Source organism: Phocoena phocoena, chromosome 15 (assembly GCF_963924675.1).
Source record: "Phocoena phocoena chromosome 15, mPhoPho1.1, whole genome shotgun sequence".
NCBI lineage: Eukaryota > Metazoa > Chordata > Mammalia > Artiodactyla > Phocoenidae > Phocoena > Phocoena phocoena.
The window spans coordinates 40,620,252-40,640,971 of NC_089233.1; the positions used below are offsets into that span (position 1 = coordinate 40,620,252).

The window sequence follows — 20,720 nt, forward strand, 5'->3', positions numbered from 1 at the left end:
TCTGAGTTAGTCCATACTCTCCCCAGCCTATGTGACTGCAGGAGTGATCACCTTCTCTAGGGGGCAGGACAGCAGACCGCTCTCAGAAACTGCCCATTTGGACCCGTCAGGTAGCAGTCTGCAATTGACATGTCAACTTTTCCTTGCTGTTGAGGCCTGACAAAGATTAATTCTGGTGGCCGAGAGCCCGTTGGGAGAAATCGGCATGGCCACTGACAAACGTCACAGGAACAGTGAAGGTAGGAGCTGGCTTGACCGATGGCCAGGGTGGGCTGTAAGCCATCTGCTGCCTTTCCACCCAATGTAGCACCCAGTTTCCACCTCAGGAGCTGTCCCACAGTCAGTGTGGACCCAGTAACTGGGTCGTGTGACTGGAAGAGGACCTTTCTACTGATAGAATAGAACCTTACCCAAACTTATCCTGGTGTGGAGTTACCGTGAGGTAGCAAACAAAGAGACCAGATACTTTCACCACAAACACCTTGCATTTAAGCATCCCAATACATCAGCCCCCATGAAAACCAGAGCTGGCCCAAAAGTTTTCCACAGTTTCTAGATTCTAAGGAAAAGCCTTTAAAGATGGAACGAGCCAACTTGTTCCTCTTTCTCTCAAAGAACAAAACGACTAGGGGATCGGTGCCACAGTCAGCAAGCCTCAACATTAGACGTCTTCTTTCAGCATTTTTTATTTCACCTTTTTTTTTTTTACATTTTGATGCTTTGAGACCCCAAAGAGTCAAGAGCTCTCATATTCCCTTTTGAAAAGGGAATCCGTCCATTATTCCAGAGAATTGACTGTCTGCTGTAAGCCCAACGTGGATCTAGGGTCTTAAATCTGAATTTAGATGAAAGCATGTCCCATACTGAATTCACCAGGGGCTACACGGAATAAGGAGGTCTTCAAAAAGTGTTTTTCATCTAAAAAGAAGGAAGATTGAGGAATTTTGCTAGCGTGCATTCTGTGACCACAGTACCCCCCTACTGAGCCATCGTAATGCCCGTGAGTTGCCGACGGGGCACGTGGACATAAAGATAACACAGTGAACAATCTCCCTACCCCAAACCATGCCCTGTGTGGAAGCTAATGAGGTGTGTTTCTGCTGATGCCTCAGCTTTACCAACCTCCCAGCTGTTCAGACCGGCAGGATACAAATAGACCGGGGAAAGGCAACTACTGTGCTCGTGGAATTTTCTGCATAAATTCTAGTCCTAAGTTCTAAATTGAAATCTCTGCTCTTTAGCCATCCGGCTCCATAATCAGAGGCTTTAATCACTGGGTTTCATAAAATCTGATTTATAAAATTGCATGCTTCACAATAAAATAGCTTCAGGGTGCAAGCACAAAATTTAAAACATTCAATTAAAAATATAAAACATAGCAGCAGCCGTTAAAAACAGCATGTATTAGGACCATCAGCTGCCTCCTGGGTAGACGGCTTTGAAATAACTTGAAACATTCTGTCTGAAGGTCATAAAGCAATTCCAGTTTGGCCCAACAGGTAGAAACCTTACCGGAGCCTGAGGCATACCCGGCCTCAGCGAGGGTTGATTTCTGTACTGCTATGTCACTTCCCTGGGGTTTGGTCCCCAGATGAGGCAGTGTGGTCTGGTGGTTAAGATCAAGTGCTTCCTGTGCAGCCCCGGCCATGGGACCTGGGCCAGGTGATTTAGTCATTTTGAATCTCAGTTTCTGCTTCTAAAAACAGAATGAACAATGCTTCCTACCTGAAAGGGTGTTTGTAGGATGGAACACGATGGAAGAGTTAAGTAATTAACCAATATCTGCTTCCAAGAAAGCGCTTATAATACTATGATACATAGTATCATTATCCTATTATCCAAATCCAAATAAATGTATAACACACAGTTGTTAAGTTTTAAAGCAAACACCCAGGCGAGTCAGTATTTCTGTGGGGAAAGTGGATTCTGAGTCAAGGTGCCAGAAACACTACGTCTCCCCTAGAGCCCCATCGGGAGGGGAGAGAAAGAAAGTGGGGAGGTCTTTCCGTTAAGAAGAATGTTGACCGTGCAAAGCAGTCGGCAGACTAGCATGACACACCCCGCGTGCTTGCCAGGAGCCCTACAACCATCAGCTAGCTTCCTCCACCCACACCCCCAGCAGTTTCCCTCTCCCCACGTGACCTGAAGCCCCAGACATCATGTCAGTTCACCTACCCAAACGTCAGTGCATGTCTCTTAAAGGACTCATTTTACACCTAACCACCATGATCACAACTAAAAGAATGCTAATGCTTTGATACGAGTAAGTATCCAGTCAGTGCTCAAATTGTCAATGGTCTCAGAAATATGTTTATAGTTTTATTTTCATCTCATAAATGTCATAAATATTTTAAAAACCAGTGAGTTTCCTAGGATTCCTCTATGGGAGTCTTCTAATACCAGCGATAAAGGGACCGGGACATTTACCTGCCAGAACATCCTAGGACCTTGACTAAGCTTCCTCCCTTCCAACACACATGGAAGAAGCACTGCACAATGTTTTGGTTCTTTTTCACTCAATCGTTCTGGAGAATCATAGCCCAGAATTTTTTCATAAAGCCAAGGGCGCAGCAGACCTAGAATTATGGCACAATGGTGACAGGCATTCGCAGGCTCCCAGGCTATGACCTCAGGAAACCAAAGGCAGACAGAGACCTCGACAGCCAGCCCGCCTGTACACGTGGACCGTGATGCAGAGCCCGGGGTAGCAGCAGAGACGGACGTGACGCCTTGACCTTCCTCCACCAAGCATGCCCCTGACAGCAAAGGCCCTGGGGACGTGGCCCAGAGGAGGGAGACCTTGCCCATCCCTCTGAGTCTCACGACAGCCCTTCCACGCACGCACAGACCCCGAGTAAGGGAACTCAATCCCAGAGGTCCCCCTGCTGACATGGAAGACCCTGCAGAGAAAGCAGTGTGTCCCTATGTATCTATGTGATGTTGGCTTTATTTTCACTTACCGTATATTCTCAGGTTGGGAAATGGGCAGGTTGTATATTCTGGGGGAAACAGGATGATAACATAATAACCTAATAACTTAAGGCACAGGGTCCCCCACAGGCCGTCCAGGCTCGGGGAGCCGGGGAGGCAGGTACGGCCGTGCTGATGGGCTCTTTCCGCTTATGGCCGTGTCCAGATACAACGCCTGCATACATCAGTGTTTCGAGAGGAGGACCAAGGGTGCAGGAAACATGGTCAACGGCTTGGCCAACAACGCTGAAATCGACGACAGCAGCAACTGCGACGCCACCGTGGTGCTACTCAAGAGAGGTAACCCTGGGGGGCTGCGTCCCCCGCCAGGCCCCAGAGGGTGTGCCTGCCCCCAGGGAGGCCTCCCCCCCTCCCTCGCTGCACCGGGCAGGGAGCAGGTTCATCCTGGTGATGGACAAACTCTGAAAGCCAGTGGAAGTTCTTGGACCAAACGTGCTGGGGGTGATATACGGAGAGTGGGGAGACGGTAAAGGAGAGGAGGCCATGGGTGTCAAGGTGCCGACTCTGTCACATTCTAACTGAGTGACCGTGAAGCAAGTTACTTAACCTCTCTGAGCCTCAGTTTTCTCTTCTGCAAAATGAGGATAACTTTTGTCACAAGTTAAGGAGATAAAGTCTGCAGAATACTCCATTAATTATAGTTGTTATTAGCGTATTATTATATCCAAATTCACTTTCAGGCTACATTCCCTCAGTTTCCGAGCTGCAAAACGACAGAGGAAATTACCCTTTCTTCCCCCAAAGTGAGGCTTACATTCAATAGATACTTATTAAGTAGCTGACACACAAAGCGATAATACAGTACTCTCTAATCCTTTTCTTTCTTCGAGGAACATGGAAGATTATCATTTATGTTTGCCTAGAATGCGTTTCATTTTTCATTTAATTTCTTTTTAACTTTCCCCTCGAAATGTGTGGGTTTATTTCTTCGCAGTCCCATTTCGTTTGCTTTTCAGGCAAAACAAGAGAAATTAGAAAATCTGTAGGTTATTTTCAAATACATATCTAAGTTTGAAATCTGTGGGTACTTATTAGAATTTGAAAATCAATTATTTGATATAATTTTCTCACTAATTATATGCATGGTGAAAAAAAGACTTATGAGTATTCAGTGCCATCCCACATAAGGATTTCATTTAGTTTCTTCTCTTCAGGGTAGTTCATAACCATGAAAGGAATACTCTCAGGGAACCAAAGAGAGCTACCTATTTTGTTAGGCAGTGTTTCCAGAGATCATTTCATGGTTTAGTGGCCTGGAGAACAGGAGTGAGGCCTTGGCCAGGTACCCATGAGCTGTGTGCTCGCACTGCAGCATCCACAGAGAGGGGCTCGGGCCATGACGGAAGTTATTCTCAGGCCTGCCAGCAGATCCTGACGCAAGATTTGCCCTAAGCCCCCTCTGGACTCGAGCCCAGCTCCCCACCCCTAGCCCCCGGGCAGCCCTGCTCACAGTCTGGGCAGCAGCAACGTGGGCATCCCCCCACCGTGTCCTCCACCTGGACTAATGTCAATTCTGCAGCTTTTAACAGCTCAGAATGAGCACCGCTGACATTTGAAGGACATAAAGTGTTACTAAAGAATATTGGGGTCTTTCCTATGCCCCAGATATGAGCGGCAGGAAAAGAATCCTTTGAGGACAGAGGGGGATTCTCTTATGTTATCACTCATTCTCACCATGTTCGTGAAGGACTCTTAAATTGTTTCAGGTCATTTCAAAGAGGTATCGATGAGCCCCGTGGAAAGCAGATTTTAACTCTTCTTCAAATTTTGATCATGACAACCCTTCCAGGATGGATGGATAGTTGGATGGATGGTTGGATGGATAGTTGGAAGGAAGGAGGAGGGAAGGGAGGAAGGAAGCGGTGGAGGGAGGGAGGGAGGCAGGGAGAGAGGGAGGAAGGATAGATGGGTAGGTGGGAGGATAGATGAATGGATGGATGGGTGGATGGATGGATGGTTGATTGGATGGTGGATGGATAGATGAATCGTCGGATGGGTAGATGAATGGATGGATGGATGATTGGATGGATGGATGGATGGGTAATTGGATGGATGAAAAGGGAGGGAAGAAAGGAGGGAGGGAAGGAAGATAGGAGAAAAGAAGAGAGAGAGCAGGAAAGAAAGGAATGGAACAAAGGTGAATGAGTATCTCTTTCCTGCTCCTAGTATCAATGATATTTTTATTTTATGTTTTTAATTTTCCCAGCCAATTTCCACCGCAAAGCATCAGTGATCATGGTAGATGAGCTGCTGTCAGCCTACCCACACCAGCTTTCTTTCTCTGAAGCTGGTCTTCGAATCATGATCACCAGCCACTTTCCCCCCAAGACTCGACTCTCCATGGCCAGTCGCATGTTGATCAATGAGGTATCTGGGAAAGCACAGTCCATCTGCCAGGGACGGGGTGGGAAACTGGGAAGGGGAGAAGGTTTCCTGGTCTGAAGGTAGAAGCACCTACCTCAGTGTTTCGCACGATAATATCCCGCAGCCATTTCCCAACATCTTCGCTCTCTGGACCAGCCGTGCATCTTGGTCCCTGCTCTTCCCTCCACGTGTCCAGAGACGTGGTCCAGCTCCCAGTTATACAGAAAAACTCTCCTATCCCTTCTACCTACCTTCTTCTTTTTGTCTTCCATCTGAATAAAGCCCTCCCATGTGAATGCACAGAAGTAGTTGCTAAATCAAGGTTACCCTAGTTTAAAGTAATGCAGAGTCTCTGACCTGAATTTTCCTGGGCGTTCCTTTCTCCAGAACGGCAGCCTTATTGATACAGTAATCCAAACACATGTGTATGGCTTTCTCACATATGGACTGAGGAATTCCTACAATCTGGAGGAGAAACGTTAACACCCCAGCACACAGGGAATCAAGAACGCTGATAGGAAAGCAGTGCCCATCTGAGACATGGGGATCCTCCTCTGAAGGGATTTGCAAGTTCCAGTGGGTCCGAAAGATTAATCCTTCCTCCCAGAGTTGGTTATTACGTTGAGGAGTCCCCTAGAACTTCTCTGCAGAGTCTCCTGGAAGCACCTCCTTGCCGGCTGACTGGGAAATATCCCAATAGCTGGCGTTCTGGGTGTGAGGACTTGCAGCCCCTCTGGCCGTATTAGAACGTGCCTTTCTTTTTCCAGAGACAAAGACTGATAAACAGCAGGGCTTATGCCAATGGGGAATCCGAGGTGGCCATCAAAATCCCGATTAAGCACACGGTGGAGAACGGGATGGGGCCCAGCAGCGCCCTGGACAGAGGTGTGAACGGGACGCGGGGGGACGACGTTGTTGCTGAGGCTGGCAACGAGACGGAGAATGAGAACGAGGACAACGAGAACGACGAGAACGAGGGCGAGGAGGACGAAGAGGACGAGGAAGGGCCGTACACGCCGTTCGACCCCCCCTGTAAGAGGTCCCGCGTCTGGGCTGGGCTGGGCTGGGCTGGGCTGTGGGGTCTGGAGCTATTTTGAGGCTGCTGAGTTGATGCCCTTGACTTGGGTGACCTTTCTGATTTTAAATTCAAGGAAATATCTCTGTATGATGTAGAAGTACTTATGTTCTTTTTTTTTTTTTTTTGCGGTACGCGGGCCTCTCACTGTTGTGGCCTCTCCCGTTGCGGAGCACAGGCTCCAGACGCGCAGGGTCAGCGGCCATGGCTCACAGGCCCAGCCGCTCCGTGGCATGTGGGATCTTCCCGGACCGGGGCACGAACCCGTGTCCCCTGCGTCGGCAGGTGGACTCTCAACCGCTGCGCCACCAGGGAAGACCTATGTTAATTTTTACAGCGGATAAGACTCTATTGTAGGGGGTCCAAAGATGACTAAGATGGTGACACTCGGTCATGGGTTGAAATGTGGGCATTTCAAGGAGGCTCTCCCTCAGCTGTTCCTCGGGGTCCCCTGGAGCTAAGGAGGAAAGCCCGTGACCCCGTTGGCCAGGCACATGGTGCTGGGGGGAGAAGGGCTTCACCCACCCCGTTGCAGTTGGTGGGAGGCTGTCCTGGCAAAGCCTGCCCTGGGGGCCCAGCAGCCCTCCCAGGCGGCCTTTGCTCTTCCCTCATCCCCATTCAGGCCCCACCTGTCCCAGGACCTGCTATTTCCAGGATGGGCACCACAGGGGATGCACACCTGGGTAGAAAGTGCCTAAATCACACCACGGGGCTGGCCCAGGGAATCTCCCGGCTCCTTGACGGGTGGAGGCACAGGCGGAGGCTGGTAAAGCTTTCAGGACCCCGGCCACCAGGGCAGTGTCCTTCTCCCCCGACTGCTGCCTCCAGCAAAGACTTGGCTGTTCCCGCAGCCTTGTCCCCCAGCCCTACCCATTAGGGGAACGGGTGGACCAAACCCAAAGAATTCTGCTAGACCTTCCGGAAGTTTCTGGCTGTTTCAAGAAAGAGTGCGATGGTCCAATTTGCATTCATTGCCAAGTGTGTGAAGTTTAATTAGCCTGTGTGTCTTCTCTGAGGTTCTGGGATGGATGGGGGCTGAGGGTTTTCAGGCGGGAGTGCTGGTTCCACGTGAAAGGCCGTTTAATGGTGAGACGTGGGCACAGGGTATCAGAGTCGCATGTTACTTTTGGATGCAGGCTCCTTCTCTACCCCTCTTTGTGTCCAGGGACAGCAGGTAAAGCTCAGGGGGTCGCCGGGGCCCCCTCAGGGCTCCTGAGATCTCAACCTGGTCAAGGGCTGACCAAAACTAACTAGAAAATACCCACCCAGATTCCTAGACCCCAAACTCCAGAATCGCCCACCCAGAGTTAAATCATTACTTGTTAGTAGGTTATCTTGCTAGAAAAAACTATCCTGGTTCTTTATCCATTTTGCCACCTTTGGCAACATTTCTTGGCAACCTTCCTATAGCCCAGGACAAACACATATTAAGGATGAAATGACCAGACCCCCCGCTCCTCCTTCGTAAGGCCTTGTGTTCATTTTCTACTGCTTTGTAACAAATGAGAACAAGCCTCGCGGCTTAACCCTGTTGGTTTGCTCGGGTTCTGGGGGTCAGAAGTCCGGCGTGGCCCGGCTGGGTGTTCCGAGGCTCACAGGGCCGTGATGGAGGTGGGTGGACAGGGCTGTGGGCCTTCCCAGAGGCCCCGGCACACTCGGGTTCCTGGCAGGAGTGGGTTCCTGGTGGCTGCAGGGCTGAGTCTGTCTCCTCCTCGTGGCTGTCACCGGGGCTGCTCCCTGCGCCAAGGCCACTGCCTTCTGCTCCCGTGGCCCCTCGTCTAGCAAACCAGCACCACGTGTTGTGTCTGGTCCTCCCCACACTCCCCACCCCTCTAGCCTCCCCTTCTGCTTCCGAGGGCTCCTGTGATGGATCATGACCTGCCCGTCTGGAGCCTAGCACCGTTAGGGCTGGTGGTTCATCCTTCCCGCAGGCTGTGAAAACTGGGGCACAGACCTTGGGGGCCACACCTGGAATTCTGCCTCCCCCAGCCCATGTTTTTAGAGTTCACCGTCAGCAGCCCGCAACCAAGCTCCAGGGGCGCTTACTTGTCTAAAGTCTTACCCCGACGAAGGAAGCCGTGAGGCCAGTTGACGAGTTTGTAAGTGACTGGCGCTGTGCTGGCCCCGGAGCCCAGGAGCCCACGTGCACCCCTCCAGGAAAACATCAGAGCCACGTGTGTGAGAGCAGACAACCTTCATCACTCAGTGAGACAGAGGAGCCCCCTGTGGGTCACGTGTTCCCTGTTCCTCACCTGGACGAGGTACACCCCAGACCTAACTGTGAGGCTTCGGGGTATCTTGAACTTCTGCTCCCCACCCTTGCCCCTGGGATTAGGATGCAGATGTGGAGGCCCCAGGGCCTTCTCACGTGTTGGGAGACATGGCTGCAGGTGTGGGCTCAGGCACCCACCTCAGGCACCCTCTGTCCTTTGGAAGCACAGGCCTGCAAGGAGGAGGGATGTTGTGCGTGGTCCTGCCACCCCAGGGGTCTTGGCTTCACCCCAGGGCCCCAAGGTGCTGAGACCGGAAGTGGGATCCTGAGTCCCCCTACACCAGCCCTTCTCACCTGGGCATCCTTGACAAAGGGTGGGCTCTGATTCGGGAGGGCCGGGTGCGTGTCTAACAGGCCCTCAGGTGATGCCGATGCTGCTAGTCAATGGGCCGCCGTGGGTGGCGGGGGCTAGAGGCCCGGCGTCCCACCAACCATCTTCATGGTTCCTCTGTGTCGCCGGGGAGCCTAGGTCAGGGCCTGGTTCTGCCTCTGAAGTGGAGGATGGGCTTGTCCGAGTGTGGCCCCCCGTCCTCCACCAGCTGCTGAGAAACCCTGTTCCCGGGCCCAGAACCTCCGTTCGAGGCTGGGGGCTGAGTGTCCAGCCAGGCCTTCCCCTGGGCAGGGCCGCTTCATCCCAGTGGTTGAGTGGGTGGAGGCCCTCAGGCCAGCAGAGGGCCCTTGAGGGTCCTCTCAGGCCAAGTTCCTTCGGCCTGAAAAAGGCCCCTCCACTGGGTGAGGATGTGTTTCCCTCCCACGGGAATCCTGCAGGGGCCTGGGTTCCCTGTGTTTCTGCCACCAGGGCTTGACTAGAGTGTGTATAATGAACAAGTAAGTAACTGTGTGGGAGTGTGTAAACAGACGCATATATAGGACATGCGTGTATGTGTGTGTGCATATATGTACTCTGTGCACATGTATGATCGAGTTAATGTGTGCATGTAACATGGTTTCTATACACTTAATATAGTGTGTATTAATACACGAATATTTACACAGTTAACATATTGTGTATCATATAATATATACACCTATATTAACACATGTTTATGTGCATATAACATACATATAGGTTGCATACATGTATTTATTATATATACCTATGCGTAGTATATGTATCTATGTGTCTACATACATATACGTTGTACTTATAGTCTTACCTCTTATGAGAAGAAAGCCTTCTTACTACTGACTGACAGAAAGAGAAGCAGTTACACGTGTGTGGAGGTAAATACACTTTCCCTGGAGCACAAACGGAAACAAAATACACCAAAATGTTAGTATGTTTCTCCTAGGTGAAATTATGTTTTGTTTTCTCTACATTTTCCATTTTAACACAATGTGCATTTTTATTGCCTATATAATTAGAACAAATGTATATACTTAGTTCTGGGTCTGCAATACTGAGCAATGACTTTTCCTCCGTCTGGCAGTATTAAGCTTCCTAAAAAGTTTGGTCAGCACCATATAACTCAGTATGGTCTCAACTGGTCTCAAAGCAGTGACCATTTCATAAGACATAAAAATACTGAATTGCGTCATATTGTATGTTAATTCTAACTCAGTAAAATTAAAAATGAATACATTTCTAAAATAAATTTGTAAAGGACTATAGCTTGGGAACAAGTTCTGTGCTTTTTAGGAAGAGTGATGCTCAACGGGGTGCTCTGTGCTCAGAGTCCTAAGCTCACGCCCCTGCTTCATCCCCTGACTTTCTGGCTGATTTTGAAAACGTCACATAATCGCTGCACATCAGGTTCAGGTGCAGGGAGTGTTGTTTTGTTAATTCGCTGCTACGCCCTCAGCACCTGAAGCGGTGCCAGCACAGAGCGGTGTAGTGGGCGTTCACTAAATATTTGTTAAATTGATGAATAGACCCGCCCACCACGAGCCGGGGAAGGCTGTATTTAGACCACATGACAGTGGAACAAAAGATGGGAAAATGTCCAGAAATACTGGCTGAAAGAAGAAGGGATACAGTTTTTACCCCTTTGTTCAGAAGTAGAAATTTCGACTGGCTAAAAGATGGACGATCCTTACCCGAACGCTCCTGGTGCTCGAAATCACATAAAAAGCACATTTCTGCATCACTTGGGGTGTTTGAGGAGTTACATTTGTTATATTACATTTAAAGGCTCGTTGCAGGTGATACTCTGAATTTCTGTTTTGTTGTTGTCAGAGTGGTGCTGTAAGTTAAAGAAAACATATCATTTTTAATGATAGTGAAAACCGTTTTCTAGATATAATGCCCTTCCAGTGTCAAGTCAGAATTTTTAAAGCAGCTGAGAGAAAAAAACTCAAAACTCACTGGTGTGAACTGACACTGCTTGCAACTTCCCCTCACCAATATCACGTGCTAAGCTCTCGCAGTCATAGTTCTGACCTCATTTTCTTCTCTTTTTTATTTTCTGAAGAATGACACAGCCAGATTGAAGTCATTTCTCTCCCCATTCTTGTGTTTCTTTGTTACTTTGATTGGGTGTGTTTTTTTTTTTTTTTTTTTTTTTTGCGGTACGCGGGCCTCTCACTGCTGTAGCCTCTCCCGTTGCGGAGCGCAGGCTCCAGACGCGCAGGCTCAGCGGCCATGGCTCACGGGCCCAGCCGCTCCGCAGCATGTGGGATCTTCCCGGACCGGGGCACGAATCCGTGTCCCCTGCATCGGCGGACTCTCAACCACTGCACCACCAGGGAAGCCCTGGGTTTGTATTTTAAATGAACCAAGTCGCGCTCTCTCTCTCTCTCTCTCTGTCTATCTGTCTCTCTCTCTGTCTCTGTCTCTGTCTCTGTCTCTCTATCTGTCTCTCTGTCTCTCTCTCTCTGTCTCTCTCTGTCTCTCTCTCTCTCTCTCTCTCTCTCTCTCTCTATCTGTCTCTCTCTCTCTCTGTCTATCTGTCTCTGTCTCTGTCTCAGTCTCTCTCTGTCTATCTGTCTCTCCCTCCCCCTGAGAGGGCATCAGGAGGACTGGGTGGTCAGTGAGGGGATGCCGAGGGCCCCAGGTGGATCCATCCCTTATCACCACAGTGCAGCCTTTAGGAATGTGTGGAATTCCAGGAAGCATTTGGGATCCGAGGATCTGGCTGTGTTCTGGATGGTGCAGCATTTGAAAGCCCCTCACAGAAAACTCCCAGACAGCCTGGTTGCTTTGCAATCCAGCCAGACACAGCCAGTGTTCTCTTTGTTCACTCACCACCTCCAAACCTTAAATCTAAACAGATGCATAGCAGCTAATGGAGAGAGACTCCTCCTTTCTTACAAATGTGTTCTCTTTGCTTTATTGCGCACCTGTAAGTGGGATGCCCTTAGATTCTCAAAAACAGATCGCTTCCTTTGGTCCGTCTGATTAGATTGTTCATAGTTATGTCATTACTGTTGTTACTAATACGTATGGAGCATGTGATGTGTGCCCTGCACTGTTCGTGATGAGCAAGTTGGAGAAAACACTCGTTCTTACAGAGTTTATATTCTAGTTTGGGGGCAACTGAAAATAGTGAGGAAACAAACAAACCTGTTAATTTCAAATAGAAAACATTTGCTATGAAGCAGATAAATGCAGGTGATGGGAAAGCAAGGGGTGGGGTGGGAGGGGATCGCAGGCTGGGTGATCTGAGGGCTCTGGTGACATTTATGTTGGGAGCTCACCTGCTCAACAGGACAGGCACAGCCACAAGCTCTATCCAGAGGGAACCACAGATGCAGAGTCCCTGAGGCAGAAGGAGGCTTGGAGCCAGGGGAGTGTGTAAGCAGGGGGAGTGGCAGACAGGAGCCAAACCAGTCAATGATTTGCCTTGTGGGAAGATGTGGTTTTACTCTGAGGGCACTGGAAGCCGGTGGAAGGTTCTAGAACAGTTTGCTTTCTGAGACTCTGGCTGTCAGTGGCATGCAGATGGAGGTGGGGCAGGTGAGAGTGCTGGGAGTCCCCTTAGGAAGCCAGGTCTTCAGCCAGGTCATAGATGGAGGACCTGGTCCAGGGAGAGACCATGGGGATAGGAGGATGCAGACGGATCGAGTTCCCTGGGCAGGTGGCCAGGGTTGAGGTGGGGAATGAAAGAATGGAAAGTCAGGAAAGATTCTGAGGGTTTTGAGTCCGGTAATGTGCAAACTTATGTTGCCCCAATCCCTATCCTAATGGTTCATTTAATTCTGCCAGCAACCCTCAAGCTCAGTGTTTCTGTGTCCACATTTTACAGATGAGGAAACTGAGGCTTAGGGAATTTAAGTAACTGAGGCACTCGACTCCGGCAGAACGGGGACTGGACCCAGCGCTGTCTGATGAGAAAGCCCCCATCTCCCCCTAGAGACCACCCTGCCGTCTAGGGAGACCAGGGGCCAAAAGTGGCATTGTGTAACTTTACTCTGCAGTTTTCCTCTTAAATAGTTTTAGGAAACTGTTTGGAGACTGGTAAGAGACGTATGAATAAGTGCTGGATGCTAGCATAAAATTATAAAATAAATTGTAAAATTATAAAATAAATTTTATTCATACTATTCAAAATGTAATTTTAAAAATACCTCCTTATCTCTGGAGGGAATATAAAACGGAATAATCATTTTAGGAAACAGTTTAGTGTTTCTTACAAAGTTAAATAAACACCCACCCTATGACTCAGCAATTCGACTCCTGGGTCTTTGCCCAAGAGAAATGGAAACACGCCCACAAAAAGACTCCTACAAGAAAGCTCCCCGCCTCTTTCCTTGTAATACCTGAAAACTGGCAACAACCCAAACCCCATCCACGGAAGAATGGATAAACAAATCGTGGTGTATTCACAGGATGGGACACTGCAGGGCAGTTAGGAATGAATTACACATGAATGAAACTCAGAAAACATTATGTTGAATAAAAGAAGGTAGACACAAAAAAATACTACATGATTTCATTTATTTGAAGCTGGAGAACAGGAAAAACTAATCTATGGTGGTAGAGGGGTGGGATGTTGACCAGAAGGATGCACACAGAGAACTTTCTGGAAGATGGAGATCTTGACATTTCTTTTTAGAGGTGAGTTAGCACTTAAGCAGGATGGTGATAATGGCCAAAGGAGAACTACTGTGTTTCTCAAATCTGAGGCTACAAGAACTTGTGGTAATGTTGTCACCAAAATAAGCATTTATGGGTGTCCCTGATACTCAGCACTCAGGCAGCACTCAGAGATGGTAGGATCAGGTCATCACTGACAGATCCATCATCTTGTCCGTGGCAGTAAGTAGTTAGAGCCAGGAAGCAATTATGGATTTGCAAATCCATAGCAGCTTGGGATGCAGGCACTCAAGTGGTGTTTTGACAACCTTGAGAGCTTTCAGCTGGTCTTTCAAGATTTCAGCACGTTGACAGAGGATGTTGGTCAATTCCGCTAGGTGGCGCCGTGCCCGCTGACGCCTTAGAATCTGGGAAGATGTAGCTGCCTGTCCATGGGGAGAAGGACCCAGAGGCAGCTGGCGGTCTCTACCTCCCCTCCCCCACCTCCATCCCAACCCCTCACTCTCCCCCCACCCCGTTTGTATCCTGAGAATCCTCCTCATCCTTTTCCACCTGGCTCCAGTTGCCTGAGTAGCAGGTGGCAGTGGATAACTTTTTATTCCGCTTGGTTTTGTTACTGGTGGAAAGCCATTTGAGTCTACCGGGAAAAGAGCAACATGGTCAGGCTTATTTCACAGGCCTTCCGTTAGGATGTAAATGTCCGGGGACAGCTGTGCAGAGGGTGGAGCAGAGAAATGTAGCTCGCTGATTTTTTTTTTTTTTCCACCTTTGTTGTTTTCCCAGCTGGCAAACTGGAAACAGTCAAATGGGCGTTCACCTGGCCCCTGAGCTTTGTCTTGTACTTCACTGTCCCCAACTGCAACAAGCCCCGCTGGGAGAAGTGGTTTATGGTGACCTTCGCTTCCTCCACGCTGTGGATCGCAGCCTTCTCCTACATGATGGTGTGGATGGTGAGTCCAGGACCCCGTGCAGTGCCGGATCTCTTCAGAGAGAAATACTCTCAACCAGAGGGGAGTAGGCGCAGGGGTTTCAGCCCAGTAACTGTATCAGTCAGCTGTCGCTGCAACACACTGTGTAACAACCAGCCCTAAATTCTGTGGTTTAGAATCACAAGACTTTATGCTCCTGCATAGAGCATAGAGCACAGGTAGACCATAGAGTAACTGATCTTAGAGGGCACTGGCTAAGCAATCTGCTTTCAGCTCCAGTGTGGTTACCTTTGATTCAGGCAGTAGGTGGGGTTCATGTCTACTCCGTGTGTGTGCTCATTTTCTTTGGACCAGTGGCTACCCGGGGAATGTCTTCTCACGGTGGATCATTGGAATGCAGGAGGGCAAGAGCAAACACAGGTGCCTCCCAGGCCCTTGGCTTGAGACTTCCACCCACGCTCCATCAGCCAAGCCCGACATCCATGGAGTGGGGGAAATATACTCCACCCGCTCTAGTGGAAAGTCCAGCAGGGTCACAGGCAGCCAGCGTGGAGGAAGGGTGGGAGGCATGGGGGGGCTGACAATCCCATCCATCATAGTCACCCCTCATCTCCGCTCAGTTTCTTCAACCAGAAAATGAAGTCATTGGACCAGGTGAATGCTCAAGTGTCCCTTCTGAAGCTGAAACAATGATTCAAGGATTGGCATGGATTGAGGGACCATTGCTCAAAAGAGCCTCTGCCCCAAAGCCATTCCAGGAAACCCAGCCACCCAGAGTGCACTTCCCATCTATGACTCTGGTTTCTAACTGAGGAGTGAACCTAATACGTTAGAATTGGAGTTGGGCAGAAATGAAAAGCCATGACAGAATTATGTGCATATAATCATGCTTGAGCATCACGTAGAGATGCAGTATAAATTCTGGAGAATTACACTCAAGAGCTAAAAAGAGGTTCTGAAAAGATTATTTTAGAGGTAATAACAAGTGTGTAAACCTGACACAAGTAACTCGTAATTATCCCATGCCTTCAGCATCACAGACAAACAGATAATTTTTTTTCAACCCAAGTCTTATAGCCAGGGCTTTCTCCTTCATCCTGCGTTCATTGACGTTTTTATTTGACACACTCATTGGGTGCCAGGTTTGGGGAGTAGCATTGGTGTCCCTGAACTCCAGGCGGCCCAGTGGTTTTCTCTGAAGTCCACTAACACGCAGAGTAGCCGACGGATCCGAGGTTCACCCTCCTTCTGTTTGCCTCCTTCCACTCTGGGGGAGGTTCTGAGAAGCCCTGAGAAATGGCCAGGAGTAAGCGGGAAACCAGGAGAAATCCCTGAGACCTGGTCCAGCCACCCGGAGAATCACTTCCCCCAAACGCCAGCCTCAGCCATAACCATGGTAACCACAGTAACAACGGGGCGAGGGCAGCGGCCCCTTCCCAGGCCAAGCCCCATGGAGCCAAACCAATTCCTGCAGAGATCCCGCTGAGGGTGAGAAAGGAAAAACAAGGGTTAGCCAGGACGCTTGCAGCTCCATTTCACAAAAGGCTCCAGAACAGACAGAAGAAACGCTGTGTTTCTGCTCTCACTTTCCTCCCTGGAGAGGGGAAAGCAGAGAACCCGAGGCCACCCCAAATTCAGTTCAGCACCGGATGGAAATGACGTGCATTCCCTGTTTGAAAGGGACCAAGCCAGGCATCCCTACGGATTTAACTAACATCCCCCAAACCTTTGGACGGGGAGGGAGTGAGGCCAGGCTCCAGCGCAGGGGTCCCAGAGGAGCTGGGAGGGGTGGGCTACTTACCACAGCCCATTTGCATTTCTTGTAATTTTACAGAAAGTGAGGGAGGGCACGTGGCATCCCACAATGACCTCCTCGGTTCACCTCCTGCAAGTTTTCCTCTCCTGAAGCCAGCGGACCCGGGATGGGTCTCTTTCCACTCACTCACTTTTGCCACTCGCCCCTCCTCACGCCTTCTCACCCACTGCTTTCCTCCCAGTTTGCCCATCTGGAAACTGGGGGCCAGAATGGGCTCATTTAATGGAATGGAGGCACTGCCTCCTCGTCAGCTGTTCTTCCTCCAGCTAAGCCCCTCCTGTGTAAATAGAGGTGCTGCCAGCGCAGCCTGAATGCCTGGGTGGGAATGTCCCCCCACCCCCGGCCACTCCCCAGTGCATGGGCCTTGGGCGATGCCTCTGTGAAGAATGCAGATAAGCACCTACTCCCTGGGGTTGTGGTGAGAATGAAATAAGTTAAAGCCCACGAGCATCACTCAGCATTAACAGAAGTGCCTGAGTACTAGATAAACGTAAGCCACTGTGGGGCAGAGGGTGACGTGGGCAGAGGTGATGTCCCCAGGCTTCCAGCAAGAGAGGAAAGGAATCAGCTGCTTATGGCTTTTCCTACAAGGCTGGATGGTGTGAGTCAGCCCCTTCCCAGCTCCTGTAAAGTCTCATTATGCAGCCAGCATGGGACGTGGACGCTTGCGTTCCCAGCACAGCATGGCAGCCATCCGTTCTGGGTTTCCCGGGAACATCCTGAGTTCAGATACTGTCCCTATATTCCCTTTTCCCAGAAACCCTGTTTCTCCTCCCTCAAGCCGCCTGCCTCACCCAGAGGAACAAGTAAGAAAGGCCAGTCTTTGGTTGGAGAGCATGGGCTCCGTAACTGCACCCCCGTCCCCTGCCAGCAGCCCCGTCTGCACCCTGCGATGTTCCTCGTCCGTCTGTCTTGATACAGAGAGCAGACGTGGCCCCCAGAGAGACCGCCCAGATTGCAGACTTTTTAGCTTTTTTCTGGGAGGGTCTTGCAGGCAGGTGGGGCTGCTGCCAGCCCTCAGCTCTCCTCTTCCCGCCTCTTTCAGGTCACGATCATCGGGTACACGCTGGGGATTCCTGACGTCATCATGGGGATCACCTTCCTGGCAGCCGGAACCAGCGTGCCCGACTGCATGGCCAGCCTCATTGTGGCCAGACAAGGTGGGACCCCGAATGGGGCGGGGCTGGGACACGAAGGCAGGACTTCCTACTTGGGGGGCGGGGGGAGGTCACAGGGCAGTTACCGGGGCACCAAATCCCAGCTGGGAAGGAGCACTGGGCTGCTTCAGTGCCACGCTGGTCAAAAGGCTTCCTGGCATCAGAATAACAAGGAAACAAGCCAGAGGTCTACCCTCGAGGAAGGCAGAGACGCTTCCTGGGTCGCACCCACATCCTCTCTGGAGGTTGTATTACTTCTGTTATTAAAAATAGTAATAAAGGGCTTCCCTGGTGGCGCAGTGGTTGAGAGTCCGCCTGCCGATGCAGGGGACGCAGGTTCGTGTCCCGGTCCAGGAGGATCCCACATGCCGCGGAGCGACTGGGCCCGTGAGCCATGGCCGCTGCGCCTGCGCGTCCGGAGCCTGTGCTCCGCAGTGGGAGAGGCCCCGTACTGCAAACAAACAAACAAAAAAAAATAGTAATAAAAACAATGATGGCTAACCTTTGCTGAGTGCCGCAACTGAACAGAGCAGTTTAAGCACATGATGTTACTTAATAACTCTATGAGTTAGAGACAATCATAGATGCATTTTATGGATGAGGAAACTGAGGCTTCAAGAGGACCGACCCCATAGCCTAAGGTTTACCCACTGCAGAACCCCTCAAAGTGCCAGCTGCCAGAGGTCACTCTTCAGTGTATGACAGACCCTTCCTCCCTCAAAACCAAGGTCACAGTTTACCCGCCCCGCCCTAGGTGGATGCCCCCTGGATGGCCGTGCACCTCCCAGCCCCCACTCTAATTTATGTGCCTGATTTGTGCGGGAGGAGGTTGGTTTTCAGCAAACACAACCTGTGGCTCGCAGCCTTAGCACAGTGCCCTCCGCTGGTCCTTGTGAAATTCTGCTGGTTACATTATTTTCCTTAATGTTGCCCAGTTATTTAGAAGAAGAATTGGATACAGCGTAGAGCAGATGGGTGATGACACTGAACCATGGGTTCAGTGAACCGTGGGTCGGTGAACTCAGGAGCCCTTTATAGACTGCTGAGTTTATTTCTTTCTATAGGATGCTTCAGAATTTTTGGAACCATAGTTGGTTTTCAAATTACATTTAAGCTCGGCAGTTCAATAGAATGTATATTCCATCCTGTTCTATTGAAAAAATGCACACACAAAAAGAAAATGTGTATTCAATAGACTATTTTACAATCTGTATCATCCTACAGTGATGGATGGCCTGGGAGAGACCCGGGCACGTGGGTCTCTGGCTGTCAGACCAGGGGCTCGAGAGAGTCATTGGGGGCCAGGGCACCGCCTAGGGACCACCTCCCTCACTCAGGTAATCTCTTGTCCTCGCAGGCATGGGGGACATGGCCGTGTCCAACTCCATCGGGAGCAATGTTTTTGACATCCTCATTGGCCTCGGGCTCCCCTGGGCCCTGCAGACCCTGGCTGTGGATTACGGATCCTATGTAAGTGGTTTTTCTGCTTTTCGTGGCCTCGGCCACTGTAACTGTGTCTCAGGGCAAAGGAGGTGTGGGAACACTCACGTGGAGGGGAAAACAAATTCTCCTGGCCAGGTTCTCGCGAGGTCAGGCTCATGTGGGAACATTCAGGACTTGAGAGCAGAGCTGGTAGGCGGTTTCTGGGGAGGGCCTGATAGTAGATATTTTAGGCTTTGCCACCCGGGCGGTCTCTGTCACAGTTGTCATCAGCTCTGTTGTGGTGGCCTGAGGCAGCCACGGATGATGGCAAGTGGATGAGCGTGGCTGTTTCAGTCCAACTTTATGTACAGAAACTGAAATTTGAATTTCAGATAATTTTCACACGTCATGATACATTATGATTCTTTCGAATCTTTTCAACCAATGAAAAACGTAAAAACCCTGGAGGGAGAAACTACAGTTAGAGATTTCTCTCTGTATTTGGAAGAGAACAGTATTATTTATGCCTCTGAAGTTTTCACACCCGACCCAGTGTCGGGTGCTTCTCTAAATGTGTTACTGAGCGTTGCTTCAGTCTATCTGTGTAATGTGTTTTCAGTAAGTGTATTTTCTGAAGAAAATATGGTGGCTCATTTTATCAGATGATGGTTGTCTCCGAGTTGCTTCACTCATGGCTGTTTCAGGTAGGGAAGGTGTGTCCGGTGATGAAATTGAAATCCAGGCAGAAAGGCCACATGTTTTTGGTTCATTTGAAGCTACCTGTTGGCAGAGAGGTCTCACCAAAGGGTAAAGATAAGCACAAGAAGTGGGAAGGAAGCAGAACGTGTCCTAAGGAGCCGAGATCTCTTCTCTGTTGACTATGAAATTGCGGGATGACGTGGTGAGAGAGGACGCGTTACATTACCTCGGGGGGTCTGGGAAGGCTCCTTACCAGAGGTGACTGTGAGTTGAAGTCCGAATAACTAGAGAGAGACAACCATGGGAAAATTGGGGCAGGGCAGAGCAAAAGCATTGCAGGCAGAAGGAACAGCCCGTGCAAAGGCCCTGAGGGAACAGTGCACTTGGCCTGTTGGAGAGAAGGAAGGGGTTCAGGGTAAGTGGAGCAGAGTGAGCCTGGGGGCTCGTGGCCTGACATGCACTTGTGGGACAGGCAGGCCCAGATCACGTGGGTGCTCGTTTGACAGTTAATAAAAAATGACAACATTCACACTGACGTGATATATGGATTTACAAAATGATGTTTTTGAGGACTTTTATGAGAGATTCAGCAGCATGAGTTTTTTTAAACTGTGTTTTAATTGATCTTTCTTTACTTACCAGAGAGACTGCGTATTGTTTTTTACATGTATTGGCCTTTTGGGTTCTTCTTTAGGATAATTATCTCTTTATGCGCTTTACCCAATTTTCCATTAGAGGTTACTGTGTTTTTTGTGGGTGAGTTGATTTTTTTTTCATTTTTTCCCTTAATAAGTTTTTAAAAATTTATTTTATTGAAGTAGAGTTGATTTACAATGTTCTGTTAGTTTCTAGTGTACAGCAAAGTGATTCGGTTGTACATATATATACATTCTTTTTCATGTTCTTTTCCATCATGGTTTATCACAGGATATTGAATATAGTTACCTGTGCTATACATTAGGACCTTGTTGTTTATCCATCCTATATATAATAGCTTGTGTCTGCTAATCCCAACCTCCC

The 20,720-nt window shown here is 49.6% G+C and overlaps 1 protein-coding gene across 1 annotated transcript in view; it reads left to right on the forward strand.

The window, feature by feature from the left end:
- SLC24A3 (solute carrier family 24 member 3) overlaps nucleotides 1–20,720 on the forward strand; it is a 463,454-nt gene that overhangs the window by 423,300 nt on the left and 19,434 nt on the right. Inside the window, exons 10-15 of the mRNA XM_065892354.1 lie at nucleotides 3,137–3,270; nucleotides 5,198–5,358; nucleotides 6,123–6,387; nucleotides 14,461–14,627; nucleotides 17,468–17,582; nucleotides 18,937–19,049. Of these exons, the coding sequence (XP_065748426.1) occupies nucleotides 3,137–3,270; nucleotides 5,198–5,358; nucleotides 6,123–6,387; nucleotides 14,461–14,627; nucleotides 17,468–17,582; nucleotides 18,937–19,049 (955 nt within the window). The remainder of the gene's footprint in view (nucleotides 1–3,136; nucleotides 3,271–5,197; nucleotides 5,359–6,122; nucleotides 6,388–14,460; nucleotides 14,628–17,467; nucleotides 17,583–18,936; nucleotides 19,050–20,720) is intronic.